Source organism: Protomyctophum bolini (assembly GCF_963924005.1).
Source record: "Protomyctophum bolini genome assembly, chromosome: 11".
NCBI lineage: Eukaryota > Metazoa > Chordata > Actinopteri > Myctophiformes > Myctophidae > Protomyctophum > Protomyctophum bolini.
In genome coordinates, this window is record NC_137872.1 from 43134220 (window position 1) to 43161091 (window position 26872).

At 44.8% G+C, this 26872-nt stretch overlaps 1 protein-coding gene across 1 annotated transcript; it reads left to right on the forward strand.

Annotated features, from left to right (window-relative positions):
• The first annotated feature begins 328 nt into the window (after positions 1 to 328).
• LOC308324645 (uncharacterized protein) lies at positions 329 to 22625 on the forward strand. The gene is made up of 5 exons (XM_080776844.1): positions 329 to 611; positions 1111 to 1154; positions 2155 to 2220; positions 13963 to 14029; positions 18769 to 22625. The coding sequence occupies exons 1-5, from the start codon at positions 543 to 545 to the stop codon at positions 20461 to 20463; spliced, it is 1941 nt and encodes a 646-aa protein (XP_080632970.1). The 5' UTR covers positions 329 to 542; the 3' UTR covers positions 20464 to 22625.
• Positions 22626 to 26872: the final 4247 nt, after the last annotated feature.

Below are 26872 nucleotides of genomic sequence, written 5' to 3' on the forward strand. Positions count from 1 at the left end.
AATAACACAGTGATTGGTAACTCTCTCTCTCTCTCTCTCTCTCTCTCTCTCTCCTGACCAGCAGGGAGGGATCATATATGTGCAAAAGGTCCCCCCCTCCTCCTGACGTCACGCGCACAAGCCTGAAAGCTATTGCATGATCTGCTCGCTCCTCTCTCTCTCTCTCTCTCTCTCTCTCTCTCTCTCTCTCTCTCTCTCTCTCTCTCTCTCTCCTCTCTCTCTCTCTCTCTCTCACTCTCCGTGTGTGTGTGGATAGATGTCTCTCTATCCATCTAGCTTCTTTTTTTTGCTGCCGGCCGGGAGGACCTTGAGAGAGAGAGTGTGTGCGAAAGAGAGCGAGCGAGAGCGAGCGAGAGAGAGAGAGGAGGGAATACAGTTTGGTTTTCATACACCACACACACACACACACACACACACACACACACAACTGGAAAAGTACCAAGCCCGCGGAGTGTGTGTGTGTCGATAGGATATAGCGAGCTGAAGGAGGCATCCAAAAGCCGCCTAGCTGACTCTACCTCTCCGCCCGCGGACTTACAACCATGGAGCTGCCTGCTGCCGGGGAGCATGTGTTCGCCGTGGAGGGCATCGAGAAGAAACGCATTCGGAAGGTAAAAAAAATAAATAAAAAACATAAAAACCAAAAACGTCAAAACGGTGGTGCATCGGATTCGGGGTTATACGACGAGTCTTGTTGTTACGACGGACGGACGTTTTCTTTTCCGCTTGTCAAAAAAAAGAGGAAACCCCCCCCCCCCACAACAAGGACCGATCTACAAGCCCGCTGCAGTGCCTATGCCGTCGGGTTGTTGTGATCTTGTAGATCGGCCTGATCGGGCTCTGTTTTTGGAAAGCAAACTGCGACATCCTTTTGCTTTGCTTGCTTGCTTGCTTGCTTGCACGGTACGGTACGGTGGAAGCTCAGGCAGCCTATTAAAGCGTTGGAATTTAAAAAGGGGGGCGGGGGGGGGTGAAAGAGCGGTCCAAGGTACGTGGGTCCGTTATTTTGTTTATTTTTTTTCTTCTTCTATACCCCTTCTCGGATTCTAATTAGGCGCTCACCGAATTCTCCCTCCCCCTCCCCTCCCCCCCCCCCCCCCCCCCAAACAGGGCAAGATCGAGTACCTGGTCAAGTGGAGAGGATGGTCTCCCAAGTAAGTGTTTCGTATATTTTATATTTTATTTTATAATGCTTTGGTTGTTTCATCAGTATTACCGCCGCCGAGAAACGCTGCCTGCAGATGTCAATAATCGCGTTTGCAATGCATGCATGCATGCTAGTATTGCGCGCGCACCAAAGTGTGCGTGTGTGTGTGTGTGTGTGTGTGTGTGTGTGTGTGTGTGTGTGTGTGTGTCACGTCTCTCCATCCAGCCAGTGCACGGTGGATGCCTTCACTAATTTATGCGAACAAGGAAGGAAAGGAAAGGAACGCGGCAGAGAGAGAGAGAGAGAGAGAGAAGACATGCAGCGTTGATATAATCCCGTTTTAATTATCGCTGCTGCCTCTTCTTCATTCTTGCCAGCGAATTTATATGAGACAGCGGTGCTAAAATGGCCGACTTGTAGGCTAACTGCAAAAAAAAGAAGGGAAAGAAGAGCTGTTGGTCCATTGCAGTCTGTGCAAGAGACAGCCTCCCTCTTATGTGACATGTCATTATACCTATTTGGTTTCTATTGCTGTGATTCGCTGTTATATTTTGGAACTGTGTCTCCCTTCCTTCCTTCCTTGTGATTTGAATGATTGATGATATTATCCATTGCATTACAATGTCATCAATGCGTCTGGTCGCTGCAGAAAGAATGATTAAAAACGCGCGACTCGAGCAGCTATATATATATGGGGCGCATTTTGGATGTTTTTATGTAGACTTGCGTAAAACTAGCCTACACAGCCTGCTTTAAAACTGTCATATACTTTGCATATACGTTGCTAATATAACGTTGCAGCGTTACGAGTGATCGCGATAATAGGCTACACAAGACAAGACGAGAGAGAGAGAGCTCATCATGCTAGACTAGAGACCAGAGAGAATAGGCTATATCTATCTTGTTGTATATCTTTATTAAACTATAAGGGACATTACTCTCGCCGATAGAATGCTAACATTAACATGTATACCACCATGCACCCCCTCCCTCCTCCCCCCACACAGATACAACACATGGGAACCAGAGGAAAACATCCTTGACCCGCGGCTGCTCGTGGCGTTCCAAAACAGGTGAGACCGAGAGAGAGAGAGAGAGAGAGAGACTTTGGACATGGCCGCGGCAGCCTCGGGTTCAGGCACGACCTTATATGGGCGTGGGGGGAGGGGCGCTGTAGTAACTCTGTTATTGATACCCCCCCCCCCCTGTCGCCTGGAGCTCCCACAGTCTGCAGTGCAGTCAGACTCAGAGCACACAACTGTCTGTCTGTGTCATGGCAGAAGGTAGCTCAATTAGAAGCACTCGCTTGCATAGAGTCATTGGATCTTGTGTATATAGGCCTATATATATATATATATATATATATATATATATATATATATATATGTATATGTATGCAGTGTTGCAGCAACCCAGGGAAAAAAAGCCAAAATCAATCGCGTATGTGCCTTATAATATGCTTATTATATGTGGTTGGGGGGGGGGGGGGGGGGTAAAGTTGCTTATAATTAACATTTGTGGTTTTGTTTTTTCATGGGGGCTTGTTTCTAAAGCAGTGGCTTTCAATACCTTTTCATATCAAGGCCCATTGTTGTTGTTATTAAACGGTGTGTCCAGCTTTTAGTGTATGTATAACCCGACGTTTGTCCCAACACAAGCATTAAATGCCATTGACAATGAATGGACGATTTTGAGTGTTTGCGTATACACACAGACATTGATGACGTTGTGATTGGCCCGGAATGAGATGATGTATGATGATGATGTATGATGATGATGAACGATGATAAGAGCGCCCCTCACTTCACACGGGTGTGATTTTTTTTTGTAATTCTGCATTTAAGCCACGGACCACCGTTTGATGACATTTAGCCTCTCAGGCCCAAAACCAAGGGACGTGTTGTTGCCGTCGGATACGATTTTGTCCACAATTCCATGCTGTGTTGATGTTGATATACCGTTTAGTGTAGATAACAGGCAAATGTTGATCAAAATAAGAGGGCACGGTGGCACAGTCGGTAGTGCTGTCGCCACACAGCTAGAAGGTCCTGGGTTCGATTCCCGCTCAGTGACGCTGTGGGCGCTGGCGGCGTGTTTCCTCCTCCGCGTCATCAGTGCCCATACCCAAAGGCGGGGTTTGGCGAAAGGGCCTTTCTGTGTGGAGTTTGCATGTTCTCCCCGTGTCCCCTATAGGGTAGGTACTCTCACAAAAAAACATGCAGTAATCCTGGTCACTAAACTGCCAGCCGGGGTGCCTGATGGAGGGGAAAGGAACTGGTTGGAATAATGTGTTCCTTCCACGCGCTACGTCCAGACCAGGGAAACTCCCCCCTGTCAGGTGTAAAGGAGCAACTTGGACACTCAGGCATGAAGGAAGCATGAGTTCAAGTCCGTTGCTCTCCCCTTGTCCCCCATATATGGGGACTAGGTTGGCGGAGGGTGTGTAGAGCCCAGGATCACATTAGATGATTGACACAGGGGTGTGAAAAATGGGTTACAAAATTGTGGGATAAAAAATATATAATAAAAATACGAATTATTATTTTACATTCTCTGAATTGTGTGACTTCTTGTAAATTAAGTACCGTAATGCAACACAATTGAGAATGTTAAAATTGTTCATTTTACACCCCTCAAGAGTTCAAGATATAATTAGGGTGCATCTGGTTAACCCATTCTGTACGGGAACCCATTTTGGTGTCAGCATCGTGTTATGCTTTAGCTATTGAAAAACAGCAGCTCATGGCGCGCTACGAGCTTGTAGGTCTGCTATTTTTGAAAAATCGAAGAACGACTGACATTTTTAGAATCTGATCTCAGGTCAGAATGGGTTAATCAGACACAGTGTGTGTCCCAGTGGAAACCTCGTATGAATCTGTGATCTCAGGTCAGAATGGGTTAACAACTCTCCGTCATTTAGCTGCCTGGGGACCACCTGGAACCCCCTCAAGGACCACTTGTTGAAAACCACTGTTCTAAAGTATATTTTAGTTGCTTGCTTCAATACGTTTCAATTATCTCCCCCCCCCCCCCCCCCCCCCCCCTTCCCATCCCCAAATTAACCTTCAAATATCTGACATATAGTCGTTTCTTTTGGGCTTGTTTTTCCATAGATCTGGTCAGTTATTTGTCTCGCGAGATCTGTGGCAACTCTTGCTTGTGTACTTTACATGTCAACATAGCGAGTGTTTTCTCTTTTTTTATTTTTTTTACGACCAGCTGAAGCTGTTGTTGGATCTTTTGCATCGTGACCCAGTTTCACTGAGACATATTGCAAGGCATATTTCCTATTCAGTGGTTTCTGTTGTTTTTGCCCTAAGGTGTGCAGCGATGAGCGAAAACTAGTTTTGCTTACCGGAACGCAGTGTGATTTATAGGAAGATATAGAGCCACCAGGAAATTGTAAAATAATAATGTAGGTAATAATACATGGGTTCAAGAGTGCACACGCATAGTAAGTAGCCTTGCCGAGCCATGAGGCCCACAGGGCAGGAGCCTATCTCCTGTTTCTGTAGCGTTAGAGGCAGCTTGATGTACAGGTACACCCCCTGGACATGACGCTAGTATGTCGCAGGGACTTGTACCCCCAATCCAACCCTTGATGCTGAGTGTCAAGCAGGGAGGCACTGGGTCCCATATTTTAGAGTCTTTGGTATGACCCGGCCGGGGATTGAACCCCCGACCTCCCAGTCTCAGGGCTGACACTCTAAGCACAAGGCTACTGAGCTGTTGTGCACACATATAGCACGTGCTAATGCTATGTGCTGTGTCAGGCTGCACACAGGTCCACGCGGTGGTGTTTTTCCTGAGACTTTTGTCTCTTCCGGTTATTATAAAGCTAGCTGTCATTTGGTTAAATATATGACGAAATAACACATAACTCATTTTGTATGATTGTTAAAATGTTAAAAAGTTTCTGATATAGTCATCATTGCTATATAGAGAGTGTTTGTTCAGTAACAGGATTCTATCCATCTCTTTAGTCAAAAGAAAATAACGTTAAACAACAGTAGAAGTTCAGCTCTCTCCTATAATTGCATGTAAAATTGGGGAATCCCCTGACCTGAAAATGCATTTTCTGTTTACTAAACAACAGTAATAAGTTCTCAGCTCTCTCCTAATTACATGTCAAATTGGGGATCCCCTGACCTGAAAATGCATTTTCTGTTTACTAAAGAGCTCAAGAGACTCCCCTTACTGTAGCAATGTGGGTATACTATCAGAATACAGAGCCATTTCATAGTTTATTAAAGATGGAGTGCCACGATTTTTTCCCACCCTAAAACGTGATCATCAGGTATTATTATAATATAAGGGGGAAGAACTTTGTCCAAAAAGTGTACAGTATTTATTAAAATCACGCTTTTATGTGGACACGCCCACCAGTTCATTAAGTATGCCTGGTTTGCCTGGTGGGTGGTGATGGGTGGTGATCCACCTGAACTGAAGCAGCACCCACACCACAGCTGTAGTTGTATGATAAAGGGGGAGGGGCTGATAGTGTGGTGTCACTATATTACTGTTTACTTCATTGGCCCTTTTGACTGTCAAGGGTTCAGCCTCCAGGAAGAAACCCTAAATACAAAGTTAATACACCATTGCACATAAAAAACGACTCCAGGGTGTCTAATGAAGTACTGTCACCTCATAGGACACATGAAAACTGGAAAAATTGTGGCACAGTCAAAGGTTATGCTAAAAGCAGGGGTTTTCAACAGGGTCATCTCTATGTTCCCCAGGTTATATGTTCCCCAGGTTATATGTTCCCAACTTACCTATAGGGTTTAGGGTTAGCGTTAGGTTTCTGGTTTAAGGACTTCAGTGTTTTGTTCTTTCTATGTATGTATGTAAGTACAGAACAAATAATGTTTGTTCTTGCAATCTTTGTTGAAGAGTCTGAGCAATTATGTTTTCGTTTATTTTATGCCAGTGTTCATTTTTACTTGGCTAAGACTAGATAGTTTAAGTAGCCTATATAGGCAGGCCTAAAGTTCAATGGATTGTTCAAAGACTGAGCTTCAATCAGAATTTGCTACTAAAAGTAACACTAAGACTATAAGTTGCTAAAACACTTTTAGTCTTACTAGAATTAATACAATTACTAGGTTGGATTCCTGGTTTAGGTTTATTCTAAGGGCTGATTCATACTCCTATTTTAGAGCCGAATAAAAGTCGGTTCGGCGCTGTAGAGCCTACAATGTGACGTCATTTGAGGTTCGGGGGGGACGGATACCGTCCTAAAGTCGGCTCTTCGGTGCTACTGAAAATGTCTGACGAGCCGAAATCATTTCGGCACTACAGCGCCGAAACAGCGGTAAAATAGGAGTATGAATCGGCCCTAAGTGGGGAACAAAGCACCTTTTTTTGCATGGTGGGGAACATAGAACCTGGGGAACACGGGTACGCTCCCTTCTCAACTGATGGTGAACGAGGGACCACCACCCTGACTTAGAATGAACCATGGGGACCATGCACTGTTGTGTTGGGTGAGGGTATATGGGCTAAGATGAGTGCTTTCGTAAAACCTGCTATGCATCCCATGTGTATGGACTACTAAAGATGTTCAGTAGAATGAATTCCTTGACCTCCAACTTGTAGGTTGCCAGGTCACCACTTCACAGTTTCTCAACTAAGTGGAAAGAAAAAGAAAAAAAAAATCAACAAATCCTATTACTAACCCATTTCGGGCAGGAACCCCTTTTGGTGTTTTAAGGATTTATGCTATACTTTAGCTATTGAAAAATAGCAGATCTACAAGCTCATAGCGCGGCACCGAGTGCCGCGCTACGAGCTTGTAGGTCTGCTATTTTTGCGGTGTGAATCTTTGAATATATATTCTTTCAGAGCGAGAGTTTTTAACTCAAATCTTTGCTTCCGGGGGAGGTCACTGGAACAACATATTTTCAGATGGGGCTCAGGGACCACATGCAATACCTTCACGGACCACCAGTGGTCCACGGAACCAGGCTGTTGAAAAACTCCTGCTAAAAGGATATAACACAGAAAGCCAGAGGGTTCCCACTGTGGTCCTTATAATGTTGTAAGAATCCTCTCTTCCACTGTAGCAAATCAACCATTTTGTTTCCACTCACACAAATTCCAAAGATATGGCCTGTAATTTTAACATTTGTGGTTAAAAAAAAGGAAAATAAATAAAAACTAAAAAGCCAAACAATTTAGACAGGCCTCGGGATGATTAATGGGCCATAAGCATTATTATGCTTGGTGGTGGACTGTGAAATATTCACAAAAATACTGTTACATCCATGTCAGAGAAAAACAAAACAAAACGTAAGCACTTAAACCCTATAGTTAAGTTGACCGGAGTCCCTCAGGGGTCTATGCTTGGCACCCCCTCCTTTTGTCCCAACCCTCCAGTTCAGACTGGTATACGTGTGTGTGTGTGTGTGTGTGTGTGTGTGTGTGGATGTGTGGTCCAGTCTGCTCCAGTTCAGACTGGTATATGCGTGTGTGGATGTGTGGTCCAGTCTGGTCCAATATTGTATCTCCAATGTTTCAGCTTTTTAGGTCTCGTGTCAAATGAACGTTCCGATTTTTCTTAAGTGAAAGTGCTTCAGTTTGTCTCTGCGTTTCGCATACAGTATTACTTGATACCCAGTGAAGTATTAACAAGAGAGACCGTCCACCCGTCGATCCGTCTTTATGACACTTATGATGCTGCCAGAGTTCTTCGCAATAAAAGGCGCTATATAGAGTGCCAAGCAGATGAGGCAGAATTTACTCTGAAAACCTTTTCATTTCCCCCCACCAAAACCCGGGAGGTATAATTAATACTACCTCGCGCTGTCAGGTCTGATCTCTCTTTAGCAGCGTTAAGGCCTAGTATTCATAGTCTGGATTTCTCGGTGGTGACGTGACCACCGCTCCGGTGGTGAGATGACCACCCTGGAGCTGAAATAACGTTGAGCGGTGGTGAGTAAAAACAGACAGAAGGGCTGGGGGCGGTGGTGGCGGTGGTTTGCTCTTCACCGCGGCTCGTGACGTCATGTTGTAGTTCGGTGGTCACCCCACCACCGAAAATCCAGACTATGTATGTATATTACAAAATGCGATGCATTGCGGTTAAGTCAGAAATTAGGACAGAACTGATCAAAACGACGGAGAGCGCCGTATAGACTCAGAGATAATAGCGAGGTTTGTCGGCCCCCGTAAACAAGGAAGGGAACAGCTGCGCGCAAAACATGTGCCGGTTGGTTACAGAGATCCCGTTTTAGAGGCCCGATCCCCATCTGAGAATATGTTGTTCCAGGACCCCCCCCCAGAAGCAAAGCTTTTTGAGTTAAAAACGTTGGCTTTGAAAGAATATATCTTCGAAAATTTGCACTATACATTTGCATGACTTTTCAAAAATAGCAGAGTGCCGCGCTACGAGCTTGTGGATCTGCTATTTTTCAGTAGCTAAAGTATAACATAATGCTTGAAACACCAACAGGGGTTTCCCGTCCCAAAATGGGTTAAAAAGGACCTAAAGACGCGTGTGGATGTGTGTCTGGTCCAGTCTGGTCCAGTTCAGACTGGTATATGTGTGTGGACCGAGGTACCCCGCGTCTTTGAGCGGTGCGACCACTCCAAGGAACAGCAATGTCCGCGTGTCCGTGTTCACCTATGTGTTGTTCACCTATATGTGTTGGTTAATGAGCACCAGTATATGACTATGAGTACCAGTAGGGGGCGCTGTTGTGCCAGAAACAGAGAGAGGGATATAGTGCTCCCTGTAGGGAGACGCTAAAGGAGGCATAGATGCCAATGAACCACCTTAACCCTTTAGGCCATGTCTTCTAACATGGCCTAGACAGTTTTCTGAAATACCTCATGTTTCTATGTCAGTGGAGCTCAATATTTCATGTCAAGGACCCCCAAAGATGATATGTAATTGGCCACCGACCCCCCCCATCTGAAAATATGTTATTCCAGGAACCCCTCAGAAGCAAAGACTTGAGTTTTGAGTTTGCTCTGAAAGAATATAAAGTCAAGGATTTTGCGACACATTTTCGAGATTCTTCAAAAATAGCAGACCTATACAAGCTCGTGCAGGCGCGCCACTCGGTGACGCGCTATGAGCTTGTAGATCTGCTATTTTTTCAATAGCTAAAGTATAACGCAATGCTTAGTTAAAATACCAAAAGGGGTTCCCATTCAGAATGGGTTAAGCACTTAAACCCTATACTTACGTTGACCGGAGTCCCTCAGGGGTCTATATGCTTGGCCCCTGAGGGACTCCTTTTGTCGCCCTCTCTCTCCTCCAAATCTCTTCACCGAAAACAGCTGGCTCCTTTTTCCGAGTGAAGGAGCCAGCGGTTCTACTCCGAGTCGGGTGGCTGAAACGTCTTTCGGTCATGACCCCCGCATGCACGCTTCATCATGACCATATATATAGCTGAGAGTATCCACACTTTTCCTGGGCTGTGTGTGCTCCAGTTCCTGTTGATTTCATTGGATATCATTGGTCATCTGACCAGTTTCATTGGCTTTCATTGGATCAAATCGACAGGAACTGGAGCACACACAGCCCAGGAAAAGTGTGGATAGGAACGAAGATCGCTTGGTATAGACAACTATACCTTTAGAGATCCATTGGAAACACTGGGTTCTTTTATTTATTTATTTTCTTCTTCATTTCATGATAAGTATAACAAGTTTTTGGACATATATGCACGCCGACAGGCAGCGCCGTTCCGAAATGTAAAAAAAGACACGCTATAGAGTTCCGCACAGCGTTCCCTGCAGTGCTCCCATCCCATACAGTCCCCAGATCCCCTGAGCAGGCTGCCTGTGTGTATATGTCTGGGCCTGTATACTGGGCCGGGGTGTGTGTGTGTGTGTGTGTGTGTGTGTGTGTGGGCGTGCATGCGTGGACGCTCCGCTCCCAGAGGATGGGGGGAGGGGGAAAGGGTCTGTAATTGCCAGATCTCCTGTAAATAGGGGTCGCCCCGTTGCGTGTGTCTCTTAGCGTGAAATCACACTCGCATCATTGTGTTCTGAGAGTTCATATATCCCCCCCCCCCCTGCGCGCCGTCCTCTCCTCTCCTCCTCTCTCCAGTTTATTATAGTCGGCTTTCACATTTTTCGTATACATCCGTTTTTGCAAAAGTCCCCCCAAAAGCAGGAATGGTCTTGTTATGCAGGCCCTGTTTTGCTTCACCGGTCGCTGGGATATTTATGAGCTGCATGATCATGATCATGATGATTATAGTGCCGCACGACTCTTGCTCAAATTAACACATTTTGACCTGTGGGAACGATTCTATGAATGTCTTCTAAATCCTGACAGTGTTCTGAAAAAAGCTATGTGCTTCCATGTCAGTCGTTCTTCGATCTTTTCTAAAATAGCAGACCTACAAGCTCGTAGCGCGCCACTCGGTGGCGCGCTTTGAGCTTGTAGATCTGCTATTTTTCAATCGCTAAAGCATAACATATAGTGCGTATACAGCCCAAAATGGGTTAATGTAAATCTTGATTTTCCTTTATTGCTTTATTGTCTTTATAGTCTGTAGTTGCTGAACATTTACTATACATTCAAAATGTGGCACCTGGATGAGCCATGCAACAACTACTGTGACTTTAAACGGACAACATCAACGTTTGACTTAAACCTCTCTTAAAGTCTCTCTCTTGTAGCAAAAACACAAGAGTAACTAAAAGAATAATCGCGCCGCACGATTCTTCACTATATTCTTCTACAAAATGAGATTGCATATAAGGTGTCTCGTCAGTCTGAATCTAAATCGCAATCTTTTTTTTTCTATTAATTGTGCAGCACTAATGATGATGATGATGATGATTCGAGGATTATATTATGTACGGTGTTTCACATGCAGGGCCAGTATAGCCAGATTAACGCCTCCACACCGTCCATCTCTGGTTCCAGTGAGTTTTGTGTTTACTTTGAATCAATATTCTGTATAGGCCTGCAGGGCGATATGGCCTGATGTGGCCTGGCTGGGCGATATTGCCTGGCCCTGGGCGATATGGACAGGGATTTCAACGACAGTCGCGCACAATACAAATGGTATACCTATATACGAGCTCGCAATGCATCGCGTCGCTACTTGTTAACCCATTCTGACCTGAGATCAGATTCATACGAGGTTTCCACTGGACACACACTGGTCTGATTAACCCATTCTGACCTGAGATCAGATTCTAAAAATGTCAGTCGTTCTTCGATTTTTCAAAAATAGCAGACCTACAAGCTCATAGCGCGCCACTCGGTGGCGCGCTATGAGCTTGTAGATCTGCTATTTTTCAATAGCTAAAGCATAACATGATGCTAACACCAAAATGGGTTCCCGTTCAGAATGGGTTAACATAACAGTAAAATAAATAGGGGCTTAAGTAATTTAACCCATTTAGACCTGATTCTAACAAATGCCTTCGAAATCATGACAGTTTTCTGAAAACCCCATGTTTCTATGTCAGTGGTTCTCAAACATTTTCACGTCAAGTACCCTACACAACAATTATATGTAATTGGCCGCCGAAAATAGGTTGTTCATGCAGAGACCTCCCCCAGAAGCAAAGATTTGAGTTAAAAAACGTTCGCTCTGAAAGAATATATTATTCAAAGATTTGCACCACATTTTCAAGACTTTTCAAAAATAGCAGACCTATATACAACAAGCTCGTAGCGGGGCTATATGAGCTTGTAGATCTGCTATTTTTCAATAGCTAAAGTATAACATAATGCTATAAACACCAAAAGGGGTTCCCACCCCCGAAATGGGTTAAAACCAGGCAAATTGACGGCCGTTATGCCATATCATGATATATTGCAATATCCCAAAATCCTATAGTCAATATTTGTTTCCCCTGCTCTGGTTTTGCAGTTTCTCTAGATAAGAGCAGTGGTTCTCGAACCTCTTTCATGTCAAGGAACCCCAAAATGTATAGCCTGCACTGGACCCCCATTTTATAAAGATATGCCACAGACCACAGCATATCTGTGGCGTGGCTCTCTATAGCAGTAGAGGACCCTCATTTCAATGACCCCCCCCACACTTTGATATGCATTTAGACCCCGGCACCCCCATTCCATACCATTTTTAACCCATTTTGGAGCGGGAACCCCTTTTGGGTGTTTTAAAGCATTATGTTATACTTTAGCTATTGAAAAATAGCAGATCTACAAGCTCACTACGAACTTGTAGGTCTGCTATTTTTGAAAAAAATCGTGAAAATGTCCCTCAAATCTTTGAATATATATTATTACAGCGTGAACATTTTAACTCAAATCTTTGCTTCTGGGGGAGAGGTCCCTGGCTGGAACAACATATTTTCAGATGGGGGCGGCGGAGGCATATTAAATATAGTTTCTGGGGTCCTTGACATAAAATATTGAACACCGCTGATACAGAAACACAAAGGTTTTTCCAGAAAAAAAAATAGTCAGGCCTAAATGGGTTTAATCTCTGGAAATTATTCTCCGGGAATTTAACTCTCTGGAGATTAAAAGGAAAGGAAAACAAATTTGTTCCCATTTTGTACACTTCTCAAGAAGAGTTACAGAACCCCCATAAGTGTCCCCTTTGGTGTGTCCCCCCCAAGGACCCCCTGGGTGTGTCCCCTGGACCCCACTTTGAGAACCCAGTGTGCTCTATAGAGAGAGATGCGAGTTATTATTAACCCATTCTGAACGGGAACCCATTTTGGTGTTAGCATCATGTTATGCTTTAGCTATTGAAAAATAGCAGATCTACAAGCTCATAGCGCGCCACCGAGTGGCGCGCTACGAGCTTGTATAGGTCTGCTATTTTTGAAAAATCGAAGAACCACTGACATTTTTAGAATCTGATCTCAGGTCAGAATGGGTTGATCAGACCAGTGTATGTCCAGTGGAAACCTCGTATGAATCTGATCTCAGGTCAGAATGGGTTAAAAATCCATATTCCATACGGCATCCATCCATATTCCATACCCGCCTCCCCCACACAGTATGTATTTATCCCATTTTGTATATACCTTATGACCCTAATTAAGATCTGAATGCGACTGGAGGAGTGCATATAGAAGAGAGGCGAGGGGGGGGGGGGGGGGGGGGGAGCGGGGGATGAGGCCTCTCCCCGCTGTAACCTTAACCCATTCTGACCTGAGACCAGATTCTAAACGCACGGAAGAATGGTGGTTCTTTAAACGCATTTTGGCCTGAGATCAGATTCTAAAAAAAAAAAATGTCTTCTAAAATCCTGACAGTTTTCAAAAAATAGCAGATCTACAAGCGCGCTACGAGCTTGTAGATCTGCTATTTTTCAATAGCTATAAAGTATGACACGATGCTATAACACCAAAAGGGGTTCCCGCGCAGAATGGGTTAATTGAATTTCTCCCCCCATAATGAGAACGTGGGATACGGGACCGATTTTTTTACCATGGAAGAGATATGCAAATATATGAGGACCCCATAATGCTTTGCAGCACGCACGCACGGCACGTGCGTGCGTGCATGCAGCAGGGGCCTTCATTATAGTCTTCCAAATAACATTGAAAAATAATCCACTTTCAACCTCGAATAGGTATAGAAGGGCGAAGATGAATGAATATGGTAAAAAAAAAAGAAAAAAAGAAGCAGAAGCCGGATTTTTTTTTTGCACCACGGGATGTTTGTGTTATGTGAGATAATGTGACATAAAGCAATGTAATAGATATGTTTTTTTTAATGGAAAATCAATGTTTTTTTACTCACTGTGTGTGCGTGCGCGTGCGTGCGTGTGCGTGCGCACGGGAGCGGTGATTTATGCGTGCGGTCATGCCAAGCAAGCATTGTAAACAACGGTCGTCCTCCTTTTTGTCTTCCACAGAGAGAGACAGGAGCAGCTGATGGGGTATCGTAAACGAGGGCCGAAACCAAAGCATCTCTTAGTCCAGGTATATATAATGTCATGTCATGTCATCGCATCGCCTTTCTCTGTCTCTCTTCTTGTCCTTTGTTGTTGTTTTTTTAGGGGGGGTTCCCTCCTTGAGGCGGGCCGGGAGAAAAAAGAAGAACAGTTTAAAACACTCATGTTTCTTTTTGTTTTCTTTTTGTTTGTCTGGCTATTCAGAGAGATCTACAAGCTCACAACAAATTGCGTTGCAAGCTTGTGTACATCTGCTTGGAGAGAGAGAGAGAGAGAGAGAGAGAGACACACACACAGAGAGAGAAAGGGAGACAGAGAGAGAGAGAGACGCACGCACACACACACACACACACACACAGAGAGAGACACAGAGAGAGAGAGAGAGAGAGAGAGAGAGAGAGAGAGAGCAGTGTTTCCCAGCTGTTTCTGTAGCCTGAGGTTGTGGAAGTGTTGCTTGAGTGCTCTCCTCTTTATCTCTGAGTGTTCATTATGTTTTATGCTAAATAGCTGTGTGTGCGCAAAACACTCCTTTCACTTTAGGCTTTTTTTTATCGTAAAAAAAATGGAGTTCTTCTTTCATTTCTTTCCCTATTTTTTTGGGGGGGGGGGGGGGGGGGGGGGAATCTATGCTGCACTGCGCCAAATACACATCTTCCATTTTCCTATTAGTGAAATGTTCCTCCCAAAGAGAGGGCGTTTTTTTTAACGGTAATTCAAAGCTAATGGAATGTCTTCCTTTCCTTTTCTTTTTTCGTATAACTACCATCTCAGATGAGAAAGTGACAGCATCGTATCGTATTCGTCGGGCCAGAGACCTCATATCTCCATATTTTTCTTGACTCTCTTTTTGTTTTGTAAATGGATGTCCTGCTTCATGTTTGATTGATTTGAATACTTCATGAGCAGGTTTGCTAACAGTAGCGGATAGCAGCACAGACAAAGCTTGTTTACATTGTGGTTCATTGCACTCAATTCATCACTGATGCATATTATAATGCATTATGCAATACATACGTATTGGTAAAAATAAAATCAAAAGGTATATCTACAGAGAAAGGAGGGGTGGGGGGAGGGGGTCAGAGGATGCTAATACCAAGGCCTAATTGTACTTTTAACCCATTTTGGGGGCGGGGAACCCCTTTTGGTGTTTTAAAGCATTATATTATACTTCAGCTATTGACAAAACAGCAGATCTAACAAGCTTGTATGTCTGCTATTTTTGAAAAATAAAATATTGAAATATTGTATTTATTTTTGAAATAATTCAATATGAAATATTGAGAACCACTGATACAGAAACATGAGGTTTTTCAGAAAACTGTCTGTTTGAAGACATTTTTTATTTGTTTCGATGTCAGGCCTAAATGGGTTAAAGGTCAGCAATTTTTGTAGCTTGGTCTTAGGTATAAATAGTCCAGGGAGTCGATAATATCATGACTCAAGATTGTCACGCAAAGTTATAGCATGGCTGTTTTCACTTTAAAAAAAAAAGTTTATTTTAAAACAATAATATTAATAATAAAAAAGAAAAAAAAATTGGACATGAGGTATGAGATATGAGACACATTTTGATTCATATTATTTTTTTAGAAGCTGCACAGTGTATGTGTGTATAGTGCAGTAATATTATCCCATTTTGGGCGGGAACCCATTTTGGTGTTAGCATCATGTCGTGCTTTAGCTATTGAAAAATAGCAGATCTACAAGCTCGTAGCGCGCCACCGAGTGGCGCGCTACGAGCTTGTAGGTCTGCTATTTTTGAAAAATCGAAGAGCGACTGACATATATAAGACATTTTTTTTAATCTGATCTCAGGTCAGAATGAAAAACTGTCAGGATGTAGAAGAACATTTTTAGAATCTGATCTCAGGTCAGAATGGGTTATGTATGCAGCTCTAGAAATGCGGCGTGGCTTCCTTCATCTAACGTGCATAGCTGGAGTAGACTCACTCGCATACCGTTCTGCCTGTCTTGTCTGTCTGTGTGTGTGTGTGTGTGTGTGTGTGTGTGTGTGTGTGTGTGTGTGTGTGTGTGCGTGTGCGTGTGTGAGTGTGAGTAGACTCACTCTCTCTCTCACTCTCGCACACACACACACACACACACACACACACACACACACACACACACACACACACACACGTGGCCAGGGGAATCAGGGATAAAGCGTGACATGTCTGGTGGCATTTCTCTGACCTTTAAGGTCACGGTGCAACCAAGTGTCTCGGAGCGTTCCAGCGCGGTGCCCCCGCTGACGGACCCCGCGGGGGTCACCCTGATGAGGGGGGGGGGAGGGGGCGGAGGGGAGACAGGAGAGCATGTGCTTTCAGTGTTGATTTTGACAGCAAAATTTGATTTTTTTAGTTTTTAGTCATAGTCTTTTGAATAGTTTTCATTTAGTTTTAGTCACATTTTTTAGTCACCAGGAATGTTTTAGTGTTAGTCTTATAGCTCTAATGCGTTTAGAGCTATGTTACTCTCCACTTCCGCCGCTCGCATGAATGCAGACCAGCCTCTCCTCTTTAGCGTGAATAAAAATAACGCTTTTGATACTCACCAAAACAAAGGCGAGTTGTGTCATTATAGAAAGCCTACTTTCCTTAGTGGACGCACTCTGAAAAGTACAGTTTATACGTGTGGTGGGGGGGCTCAGAGTGCGTCCACTAAGGAAAGTAGGCTTTCTAATTGCACAACTCGCCTTTGTTTTGGTGTGTAGCAAAAACGTTATTTACGCTAAAGAGGAGAGGCTGGTTCTGCATTCATGCGAGCGGCGGAAGTTTAGAGTAACATAGCTCTATAAATAAAACGCATTAGAGCTATGGAACAGAGCTATGTTAGTCTATAGTTTTGGGCGAGTGATGGCTGATTTTACACTTGTTGAAAATAGCTGATCTACAAGCTCATACAACGCGACGTGTCGTGAGCTTGTGGCTCTGCTATTTTCATGCGACCAAGTGTAAAATGATTTGTTTATTTTACTTATATATACTGGATATCTTGTCCACTATAGTCCCTTCCTAACATTTTAGTTAGTCTAGTTTTTTATTTTGTTGATGAAATTGTCAATACATTTAGTCTTAGTTTTCCTAAGTCGTCGTAGCTTCGTTTTCATTTAGTTTCCAGTTAGTTTTCGTCAGTGAAAAAAAAGGTACTCGACGAACATTTTCCGTCATAGTTTTAGTCGACAAAATCAACACTGTGTGCTTTAACCCATTCTGACCTGAGATCAGATTCTAAAAATGCCTTCTACGTCAGTCGTTATTCGGTTTTTCGAAAATAGCAGACCTACAAGCTCGTAGCGCGCCACTCGGTGGTGCGCTATGAGCTTGTAGATCTGCTAGGCCAACTACACTTTCTCTCTGCATTTGCTAATAGAGCCCCGAAGTCCTGACGTAACTCGCTCATCCCGACGATTCCCCTGGTTCGCGGAAGTAATTTCTCTATGGAGAATAACATGGGGTGATCTTAATATCGTCTACTATAAGCGTTGTGGTCCAAAAATAAACAAGCTGTCTCGGCGTTATTGTTAGGGAGGTGTCTCTGTATCGTTTGCAACAGTCAGTCACTCATATATGATACAGTCTGCTTCTACCGAAAATCTAACTAATTCAGCAGCAGTAACATTAGCGTTTTCTCTCAGTCAGTTGATTCTTCATATCCATATGAGTGAAGCGGCCGGGGTGACATGTTTATTTTTCAAACACAGTTGTTATATGAGGCGATCTAAAATCGCTTCAATGGGGATTTCAATGCAACTAAACAAATACATGAACCTGGGGACTGACGCCCTCTACTGAAAGTGACGTCAGACTTCGGTGCTCTATTGTAGGTCGCTCTGTGGTTAAGAGCGTCTGCTTAAATGCCTGAATTGTAAATCAAGCAAATAATTCCTCCTACAGTACTTTTACTGTATTTATTTATTTCTACGTTATTAAACAATAGAAATCTTATAAGAAATCCATGAAAATGTAATGGGGGGAAAAGAAAAAAAGAAAAAAAAACGTTATAGTATATTGAAAATATGTTTCACTATATAGTTTGGGACGGGTCTCGGGGGGGAGACATCAACATTCTCCTTTGGGACTCGAGCAAAATAGCAGATGATCCACAAGCTCATAACGCGTTGCAAGTCTACGCCACAAGCTCACGGCGTGTCGCAACATGCCGTGAGCTTGTAGATCCGCTATTTTAAGACGCGTATACACATACAGGTTAAGTGCCGCACTGGATCCAGTATTTGGATGTTTATTTTATTCGATATAGTTCTAAATATATAGTTCATCTGAAGGGGCGATGCCTCCTTCGCATGTCCTGGCAATAACTGCACAAAGTACAATGCAAGGTCTCGTGTACTAGAAATGCCCTTTGACTGTTTAATTGCCTAATATTTCTTGAAAGGGAGATAAGACCACCCCCAGTTACTCCGCTCATTGCCCCTGATGATGATGATGATGACGATAAGATACTTCAACCGACTTACTTAACAAAACCCTCAAATGTTATCGTGGGAGTCCGATACGCGTTAGAGTGCTAATGCGAAATACCACGTAGGTTCAGTTTCCTGACAAGCGAGTCCCCCGGTTTGAATCCCACCCTGGATGCAGGAGTCACTCCCCTACTGGGGAGAAAAAAAAAACTCAGTGTTATAGTTGCTGGGATCCCTATTTTAGTTACGTATTCATATAGGCCTAGTTGTGTGTGTTATGTTCATGGCGCGTGTGAAAACAACGCTATAACGGAAACATTTTCTCTTTCTCGTTTCTTCCCCAGGTGCCCTCCTTCGCTCGCAGATCCAGCGTGCCTGCCGGCTTCGAGGAGACGTCCGCGGCGGAGCCCGAGAAGTGCCTGGCGCCGGTGCAGCGCTGCCAGCTCCCCCAGCAGTACCAGCTGAACAGCAAGAAGCACCACCAGTACCAGCCGGGCAGCCAGCAGGAGCCGCCGGGCCCCGGCGCCGACCCAACGATGACCAACGGCAACAGCAGCAGCAGCAACGGCAAGAAGAAGTTCATCTACCAGCTCAACAGCAAGAAGCACCACCACTACGAGCCCGACCGGGGGAGCATGTTCGACGCGCATGCGGCCTCCCGGCTCAAGGAGGTGGTCAAGGCCCAGGAGTGCAAGCCCGGCGCCAACCCGGGCTGGAACCTGCCGCTGGCGCTGCAGCAGAAGTGGGTCCGCGACAAGGACACCGGCTGCCTGAGCAAGGTCAAGGAGCTGTCGACGACGGCGGCGGGGGAGGAGGAGGTCGGGAAGCCCGTGGTCGCGAAGCCCGCCGTCGTCAAGGAGGCCGCCGAGAGCGAGCGCGCCCTCAAGCCCAACCCGAAGGAGGCCACGCTGCCGAGTGCCGCCGGCGGCAAGATGAAGATCATCAAGAACAAGAACAAGAACGGGCGCATCGTCATCGTCATGAGCAAGTACATGGACAGCAGCAAGGTGCACGGCCACAAGCACCACCACCACCACCACCACCATCACCACGCCAAGTCCTCCTCCGACGACAGTCCCGCGCACAACAGGACCAAAACGCCGGGGAGGGAGCAGCTGCTGCTCCCGGAGAAGAGCGGCGTCCCGGAGGAGAACTGCGGCGGCGGCGGCTCCTCGCCCCCCGTCGCCGAGCATCCCAACAAGTGCTCCTCCCGGATGGAGCGGCAGTTCTCCAAGCCGTCCCCGAGCACGGCGGAGGAGTACAACACGGAGGTGGCCCGGGGCCAGGCGGACCTGCCGGACGACCTGCCCTTACAGCTGACCGCCGCCACGAGCCCGTCGCCGACTCTCTGGTCCACGGAGTCGGACGCGACCATGTTGACCCCGACGGCCTGCAGCGACCACATCACCATCCCCTCCTTCCCTTCCAGAGACCGCAAGCGCAAGGCGGCGGGGGCGGCGGCGGGGGCGGCGGAGGAGCCCGGCGAGGACTGGGTCGTTTCCAAGACTTTTCTGAGCTCCAGGAGTTTCAGCGTCCCGTGCAGCGCTCCGCCACAGGACAAGCCCATGGACCTCCACTGCAGCGGGCCTGCACGCCGCAGCAACTCGTGTACGTACGGGGCCACGGACTCTGGGAACCAGGAGGAGCCCATGGATCTCAGCTGTCCAAAGGGCGTGAAGAAGAAGCCGGCCACAGAGGCAGAAACGCAACTGGAACCGGAACTGGAGCCCCCCGCAGGCCTTACGAGTCCCGAGCCTATCGTTAAAGGTCCCGAGCCTATCGTTAAAAGTCCCGAACCTGTCGTCGACGTTCATAGTCCAGAGCCTAGCGTGGAAGTTCCAGAGCTGGGCGTTAAATGTCCCGAGCCTAGAGTAAGAAGTCCAGCTCCCGGCGTGACGGAGGAGATGGAGAAACGGGCGGAAAAGCCCAAGGACAGGAAGGTTGTAAGAGAACGCTCGCCGTTCATGGGAAATATCATCATCACCGACATCACGACGAACAGTCTCACGGTTACCTTCAAGGAGTACGTGTCATTCTAAAAAAAAAAAAACGTTGGTTCTGTACAATTGGAGTACTATAGTGACTAATATTGGCCGAGCCTGTTAATATGTACATATGTAAAAAAAAAAGAAAAGAAAAAACAAGACAAAAAAAACTTGAGAATTTTGTATATATGAAAATTTATAATTTATCATTCAAATTCCAATATGTTTCTAATAATGTTTTATACTGTAAACTCTGTGATGTTGTAGCCAAGAAAGTGCCCTCGAGGATTTGAGTGACTGCGTTCAGGTATAGATACAAATTGAAAGTGACACGGGGGGAAATATCCGTTTGCCTGTCATGTTGCAGGTGTTCAACGGAATAGCTTTGCTGTTGTTTCATACCGGTACCAAACATATAGCCTGAGATGTATGAAGGGTTTATACATATTTTGTACTTAATATCTTGTTATTTTAACTATAATAGAAGGTAGAGAGGAACCTGTTGAGCTTGGCGTTGGCGATGAAAGATCGTCAAATTTCAGAGCACTTAAAAACTGCATTTCCCTGTGCGTGCGTGCGTGCGTGCGCTTGGTTTGTACCATGTATTCTACTCGTGAAGAATTGGAATGAAAAAATATGAATTGTATTGCTTTACAATCTTCTCAGTCATCATTCATCCCCCTCCATTCTGAATGACCATACTTCGTTTGTTTTTCGTATTTTCTTCTGGGTTTTTTTCTTCGTTTGTGGCTTTGGTATGAGAGAAGTAAGAAAATGGCCGTGGAATGCAAATGCTTGGCTTGGGTTGATCAATGGTGTGCCTGGCACTCGAGTTCAACGACACACACTGTATACATAACCTCCCCCAATGTGACAACGACATGTCTCTGCACTTGGACACATGCTGTGTCAACAATCTAAACGTGCAGAAATTTTGCCAGTAAATGTCCTTTTCCGCGTCAAGTGACCTCATTTCACACAGAGTGTGAACGTTGTCAAAATGCCTCGACTTCTCTTCTTGTTGTGACACAACACGGAGGTCACAGCGACTATTGCTACACTATCTATTGCTATATTGCACTTTTACCTTTAGCAAACGTTTCAAGGAATAAAGTGTGGCAAAACATTTTTTTCCCCACAAGTGGTAACCATTAAAGAAAGTGATCTGTCACAGAAGAGAAGAAAAAATAAGATTTATTATATATCTAGAGTGTCATATATCAACCGTGTCACTTTTCCCACTGAGATGACTTATTCATTCCTAACAATAATAAGTTGGAGATTTATTACGTTGCTTTTTAGACGTCCCACGTGACGAGGTGTTAATATTGCATATCTATTCTAGCCATTTCAGGAGTGTCTTTTTTGTTTTGCAACGTCACACAGCAATATCTCATCTCATTCTTTTGTCGTTGAATATTATGCTTTGTCCGAGGAATATATGTGACTGCTAAATACATATATATATATTTTAGAACAAGCTACCAGGGTTATGCCTGATTTGTACGTGGTTGCATTCCGTGTCGCGTGCGACAAGAAGGTGGATGCGGTCTACAAGCTGTTGTGTGTTGCTTGTAGATCCACTGTTTTTTTTTGGGCGTGTGCGCGACACTGGCAGGCAGCTGTAAACATAGATCAGGCTCTGCTAGTAATTACACTAGTTGTCGTGAAGAAAGATTATACATGGGAGTCGTGAGACTGGCTTTTGTGTCCCGTTGAGTTTGTTCAATCCGATGAGCGCAAGCTGCTCTTCTGATTGTGCTGCTGAAAATTCCAATGTCATAATTTAGCTTATGTTTTTGTTTAGAATAAGCCTGTTGGATGTAAAAAGAATCATAATAATACATTTGAGTCTAAATTGCCTTTTACGCACACTTAATGCAACGCCAGTGAGAATGCCGTGATGAGCATCATGAAGACTAAAAATAGTAGAAGAGAATATTTATTATTACGTTTAATTTGTTGTTAAAAACAAATACAGTATGTTATCTGCATCAGAAGCAGTACCGTAGTCTGTTTTTTTTTATGTCATTGAGGCCGTTTTTGCTATGTTTTCGGTCATTGTTTTTGCTACTTTTTTTTTTGGTTTTTTTGTTGATTCTTTCTTGCACTTGGTTCAAAGTCAAAATGATTGTTCTGCTCATATAGGGGGTTGGATGCTGTTGGCACAGCTTTACTGGATGGTATGTCTTTAACAATAAAGCAAACAGAAATGACCTTGTTGATGCTTCTTGATGGCTGAAAGGGGGGCATGGTGGTGATGTGTGTTTTTGTTGTGTGAGGCGTGCGTTGTTGCCCAGACAATGAATCGACGCGTTGTGTTGCTCTCTGCAATGGAAGACGTGTCTTTTATTTGTAATATGATATATTTATTGTGTGTGTGTGTGTGTGTGTGTGTGTGTGTGTGTGTGTGTTACACACACAGTGTGCTCCCGTCCGCCGTTGGTCCTTGAAGGGGTTCAGGAGGGGTCCCTATATAAGCAGAATGAGAAACAGTTTAAACACTTAAGCCAGCCGTTTGATCTACAAGTTCACAAGAAGACTAGCTTGTAGATATGCTATATTTTTGACGAATGTTGACAAATATTATCTTGAGGGGCTCCCTGCTCCCTCCAAATGGCCATCAACTGGGAGTCCTCGATGTGACACTTTAAACAATATTTCTTAACCACTTGAACCCACCCTATAGAGAACTATAGGCTTGAGTTATACAACGCAACCACTTTGTTGCCACAAAATAGCTGATACCACAAGCTCACACAGTGTGTCACAACAAGGCAAATTAGGCAATGCATTGTGAGCTTGTAGATCTGCAATTTTTGGGGGGGCTAATGCTCCCCATCACATTGAACATGGATGCTGCGTGCGTGGCGTTCAAGTGGACGAGGAGGGTCGTTGTTTTGTCCTCGGATGGCTGGTATAACCGGCGTCATGCTAAACACACACCGGGAACAGGTCGTTGTTTTTGTGAACTCTGAATAGCACCGCCACACGCAGATCTGGTTGCATAATCACAAACAATGCTGAACAAAGGGCCTGTGTATTACATAACCGTCCTTGTATCATTAGGGGCAGAGCATGCTTAATGTTCCTTTATTTTTCTTGGCCTCAACAGCTGGAATGTAAATCCAAAACCAAGAGGCCTATAGGGTGTGTGTGTCAGTGTGTGTGTGCGTGCGCGACTGTGTGTGTGTGTGTGCGTGCGTGCGCGACTGTGTGTGTGCGTGTTATGTAAGTTATGTGATTCCAGTGCCAAGACGTGCGTCATAATGGAGACTTGGCATCCGGGCGATGGGCACACCAGTAAGTCTGAGTGTTTTACTAGGGCAGGTAAGGCCTATAGGCTATGGATGTATATAAGATTACACGGAATGTCTCTTGTTGCCAGCTGGAGGAGGTTTCGTAACATCACTGAATAGAACAATAGACTGTGGCTCAGGAGGTATAGAGAGAGCAGGTCGTCCAATGATCCGTGGGTCGGCGGTTCCAATCCCCGGGCTCCTCCTGTCGAAGTGTCCTTGGGCAAGGCACTGATCCCGATGTGCTGGTTGGTATACCTTGCACATGGCTTCCGGAAGATATATAGCCCCATACTATACCCTGTAGCGTGTAGCCACACTGCCAAAAGGCACAGCCATGCCACGTATCGTCTGCTTGTGTGTATATATAGGCCTACATCGGACTGATCATCAAGCAAGATTATAATGGTTCTCAAAGTGCAGGTCCTTGAGGGAGTTCCAGGGAGGTTTATAGGAACCAAATGGCCCCTTATATGGTCATGGGATATAATTATGTAACTCTGAGAGTGTACAAATGGAAGCAAATGGACCCCAAACCATTTGTATATTAAATTAACATTGATTTTTACAATATGAATTTCGGGGTCCCAATCCCAATAAGTGCATGTCCGTGGACTAATGCAAAAACATGTGAGTCTGTATGGGGGTCCTTGATATGAAAATGTTTAATAAATTAAGCTTTTTTTTTTTTACGATTGGTCTTCGACGGCTCAGATCACAGCTGTGCGTGGCAGATCTGGATAATGCCTTTCTTTGGCAAATAAGTCACCAGATATAGGGGTGGCATTTCATTTAGGCAACGGCTATAGGCATATAGGAGGCCTTTGCTATGTTTCACCAATATGTAACGGGCCTCCACCGTCAGGGGGGCCTCCGAGCTACGACTGACCGCCAAGACGTCATTCAACCCCCCGCCACCCTTGGCCCTCTCACGAGGAGAGGTGTTTTCGCTGCGTAATTGTCGAGAGTATAATGGCTGCGAGTGATGTTGAACAGTCAAAACTATATATGTGTCGATACGCCTGTATCAACAGAATAATTTACAGTATATATGGGGGGGGGGGGGGGGGCCCTCATTTGGTCATGAAACGGGCCCCCAGATTCCTAAGACCGCCCCTGGCTATAGAGCCTGCAACTTTCTCCATGGCAGTCTTTCTGTGGCCTTTCTCATGTGCTCAGAGAGTCTTGTTTGTGGTTTTGAGGTTTGGCCCTGTGTGTGTGTGTGTGTGTGTGTGTGTGTGTGTGTGTGTGTGTGTGTGTGTGTGTGTGTGTGTGTGTGTGTGTGTGTGTGTGTGTGTGTGTGTGTGCGTGTGCGTGTGCGTGTGTGTGTGTGTGTGACAGAGGTCATCTATAGTGAAACCGAAAACCGGACCTGCGTGAAATATGCACGGCGTCTGAAATCATCACAAAGAATGTGCGAAAGTCCCTGAGTATATATAACAGCTGACGAAATTAATGTTTTGGATAAATCAGAGGCCCTGGAATGTATGTGCCCTCCCCCCTCCTGGTGTGAGTGTGTGTGTGTGTGTGTGTGTGTGTGTGTGTGTGTGTGTGTGTGTGTGTGTGTGTGTGTGTGTGTGTGTGTGTGTGAGAGAGAGAGAGAGAGAGAGAGAGAGAGAGAGAGAGAGAGAGAGGTTTCCCACGGGAGTTGCTTATCAAAGAATGTAAGCCGGCGGGAACACCGCGTATAACCTTGAACAGGATTCAGGGTTGCTGTTAACTCCCCCTAAAATGTACACACACACACACACACACACACACACACACACACACACACACAGTCACACACACACACACACACACACACACACCAAATGTTTTAACTATAAACTCTGGCTCTTTAGCTGCTACAAACATGGCCTATAATGACGAAGACATGCAGGCTAAAGCTACATTGACATTTGACAGTTGACACAATTAAGTTATTTCACGTGTGTCCTATTTTGTGGCCAGACTTTCAAACAGGCGAGTTCTTATTGATTATATAGATATCTGAACCTATATACAATTCATCCTGTTTCGATTTTCGTAGGATTTGTGTGTCAATGGAAATGGAATCATTAAGAAACAAACATGTAACACAGCTGGCTACGTATAGTAGGCCTGGCCAATAGCCCTTATGGTCCGAAATCACTTTGTTCGCCCTATATGTCAAGAAAATCTGTGCAAAAAGAAGATTATTCTTGGCTGAATTATCGGGTTGAAAGAAGTTATTATTAAAGCGCTCTTTATAGGAACCAGACATCGTTTTTCGATGTCTGGTTCCTATATAGAATTAATAATAATTAATTATAAGCTATATTAGTTTCACATTTACAGGCTGCTATACCCTATAGGCCTATATAATAGGCTATATAATAATGAACCAGTTGAACCAACTCAAATGTGTTGGTTCAACTTTACACAGCGCACAGACTTTGTCAACTTGTCCTGGCTATAGTCTGCTTCGACCTATACGACGCGGTGTCGCTTGCCGAAAAACTCAGCTCATGATCTTCGAATGTATCTTGGTATACGATGGAATAGAGAGAGAGAGAGAGAGAGAGAGAGAGAGAGAGAGAGAGAGAGAGAGAGAGAGAGAGAGAGAGAGAGAGAGTTCTGTATACCGCTGGAAGGAGAGACATATGCAGCCATTTTCTCTCTGCTGCTGCTCGCTGCCTCGCTTCAATCAGCGGATCGAATGTTGTAGTACAGAGCTCATGTCTTCATGCGAAGGAAATGGTTGCTTAATAACAACCACTGCAGGCTCATGAAAATAGCCTATAGCCTACATAACCAAACTAACTGACTGACAAGATAGTCAGACTGTCTGCAGAAGAGGAAGGACCTTTTGAATGTGTCAGTCTGTCAGACTCAGACCGAGGATATATAGCGTGCGACGTTTCAGCCGAATTTAGATGCAGGAGGCATGGAGTAAAGTATATTTCAATAAGCCAGCAGCCATGACAAGCAAAGTGAAAAGGAGAGAGAGAGAGAGAGAGAGAGAGAGAGAGAGAGAGAGAGAGAGAGAGAGAGAGAGAGAGAGAGACAGAGACAGAGAGAGAGAGACAGAGACAGAGAGAGAGAGACAGAGACAGAGACAGAGATCATCAAATTATTCATATTTGGTATAGGCTATAACTGTATCACATTACACAACATATATTGGATACAAATCGCAAACG

Bases quoted from the DNA above. Each gene is read 5' to 3' on its own strand.
- LOC308324645 (XM_080776844.1), top strand. From the start codon at position 543: ATGGAGCTGCCTGCTGCCGGGGAGCATGTGTTCGCCGTGGAGGGCATC. The intron at 612-1,110 runs GTAAAAAAAATA...CCCCCCAAACAG, and splicing joins AGAAGAAACGCATTCGGAAG to GGCAAGATCGAGTACCTGGT. The intron at 1,155-2,154 runs GTAAGTGTTTCG...CCCCCCACACAG, and splicing joins TGGAGAGGATGGTCTCCCAA to ATACAACACATGGGAACCAG.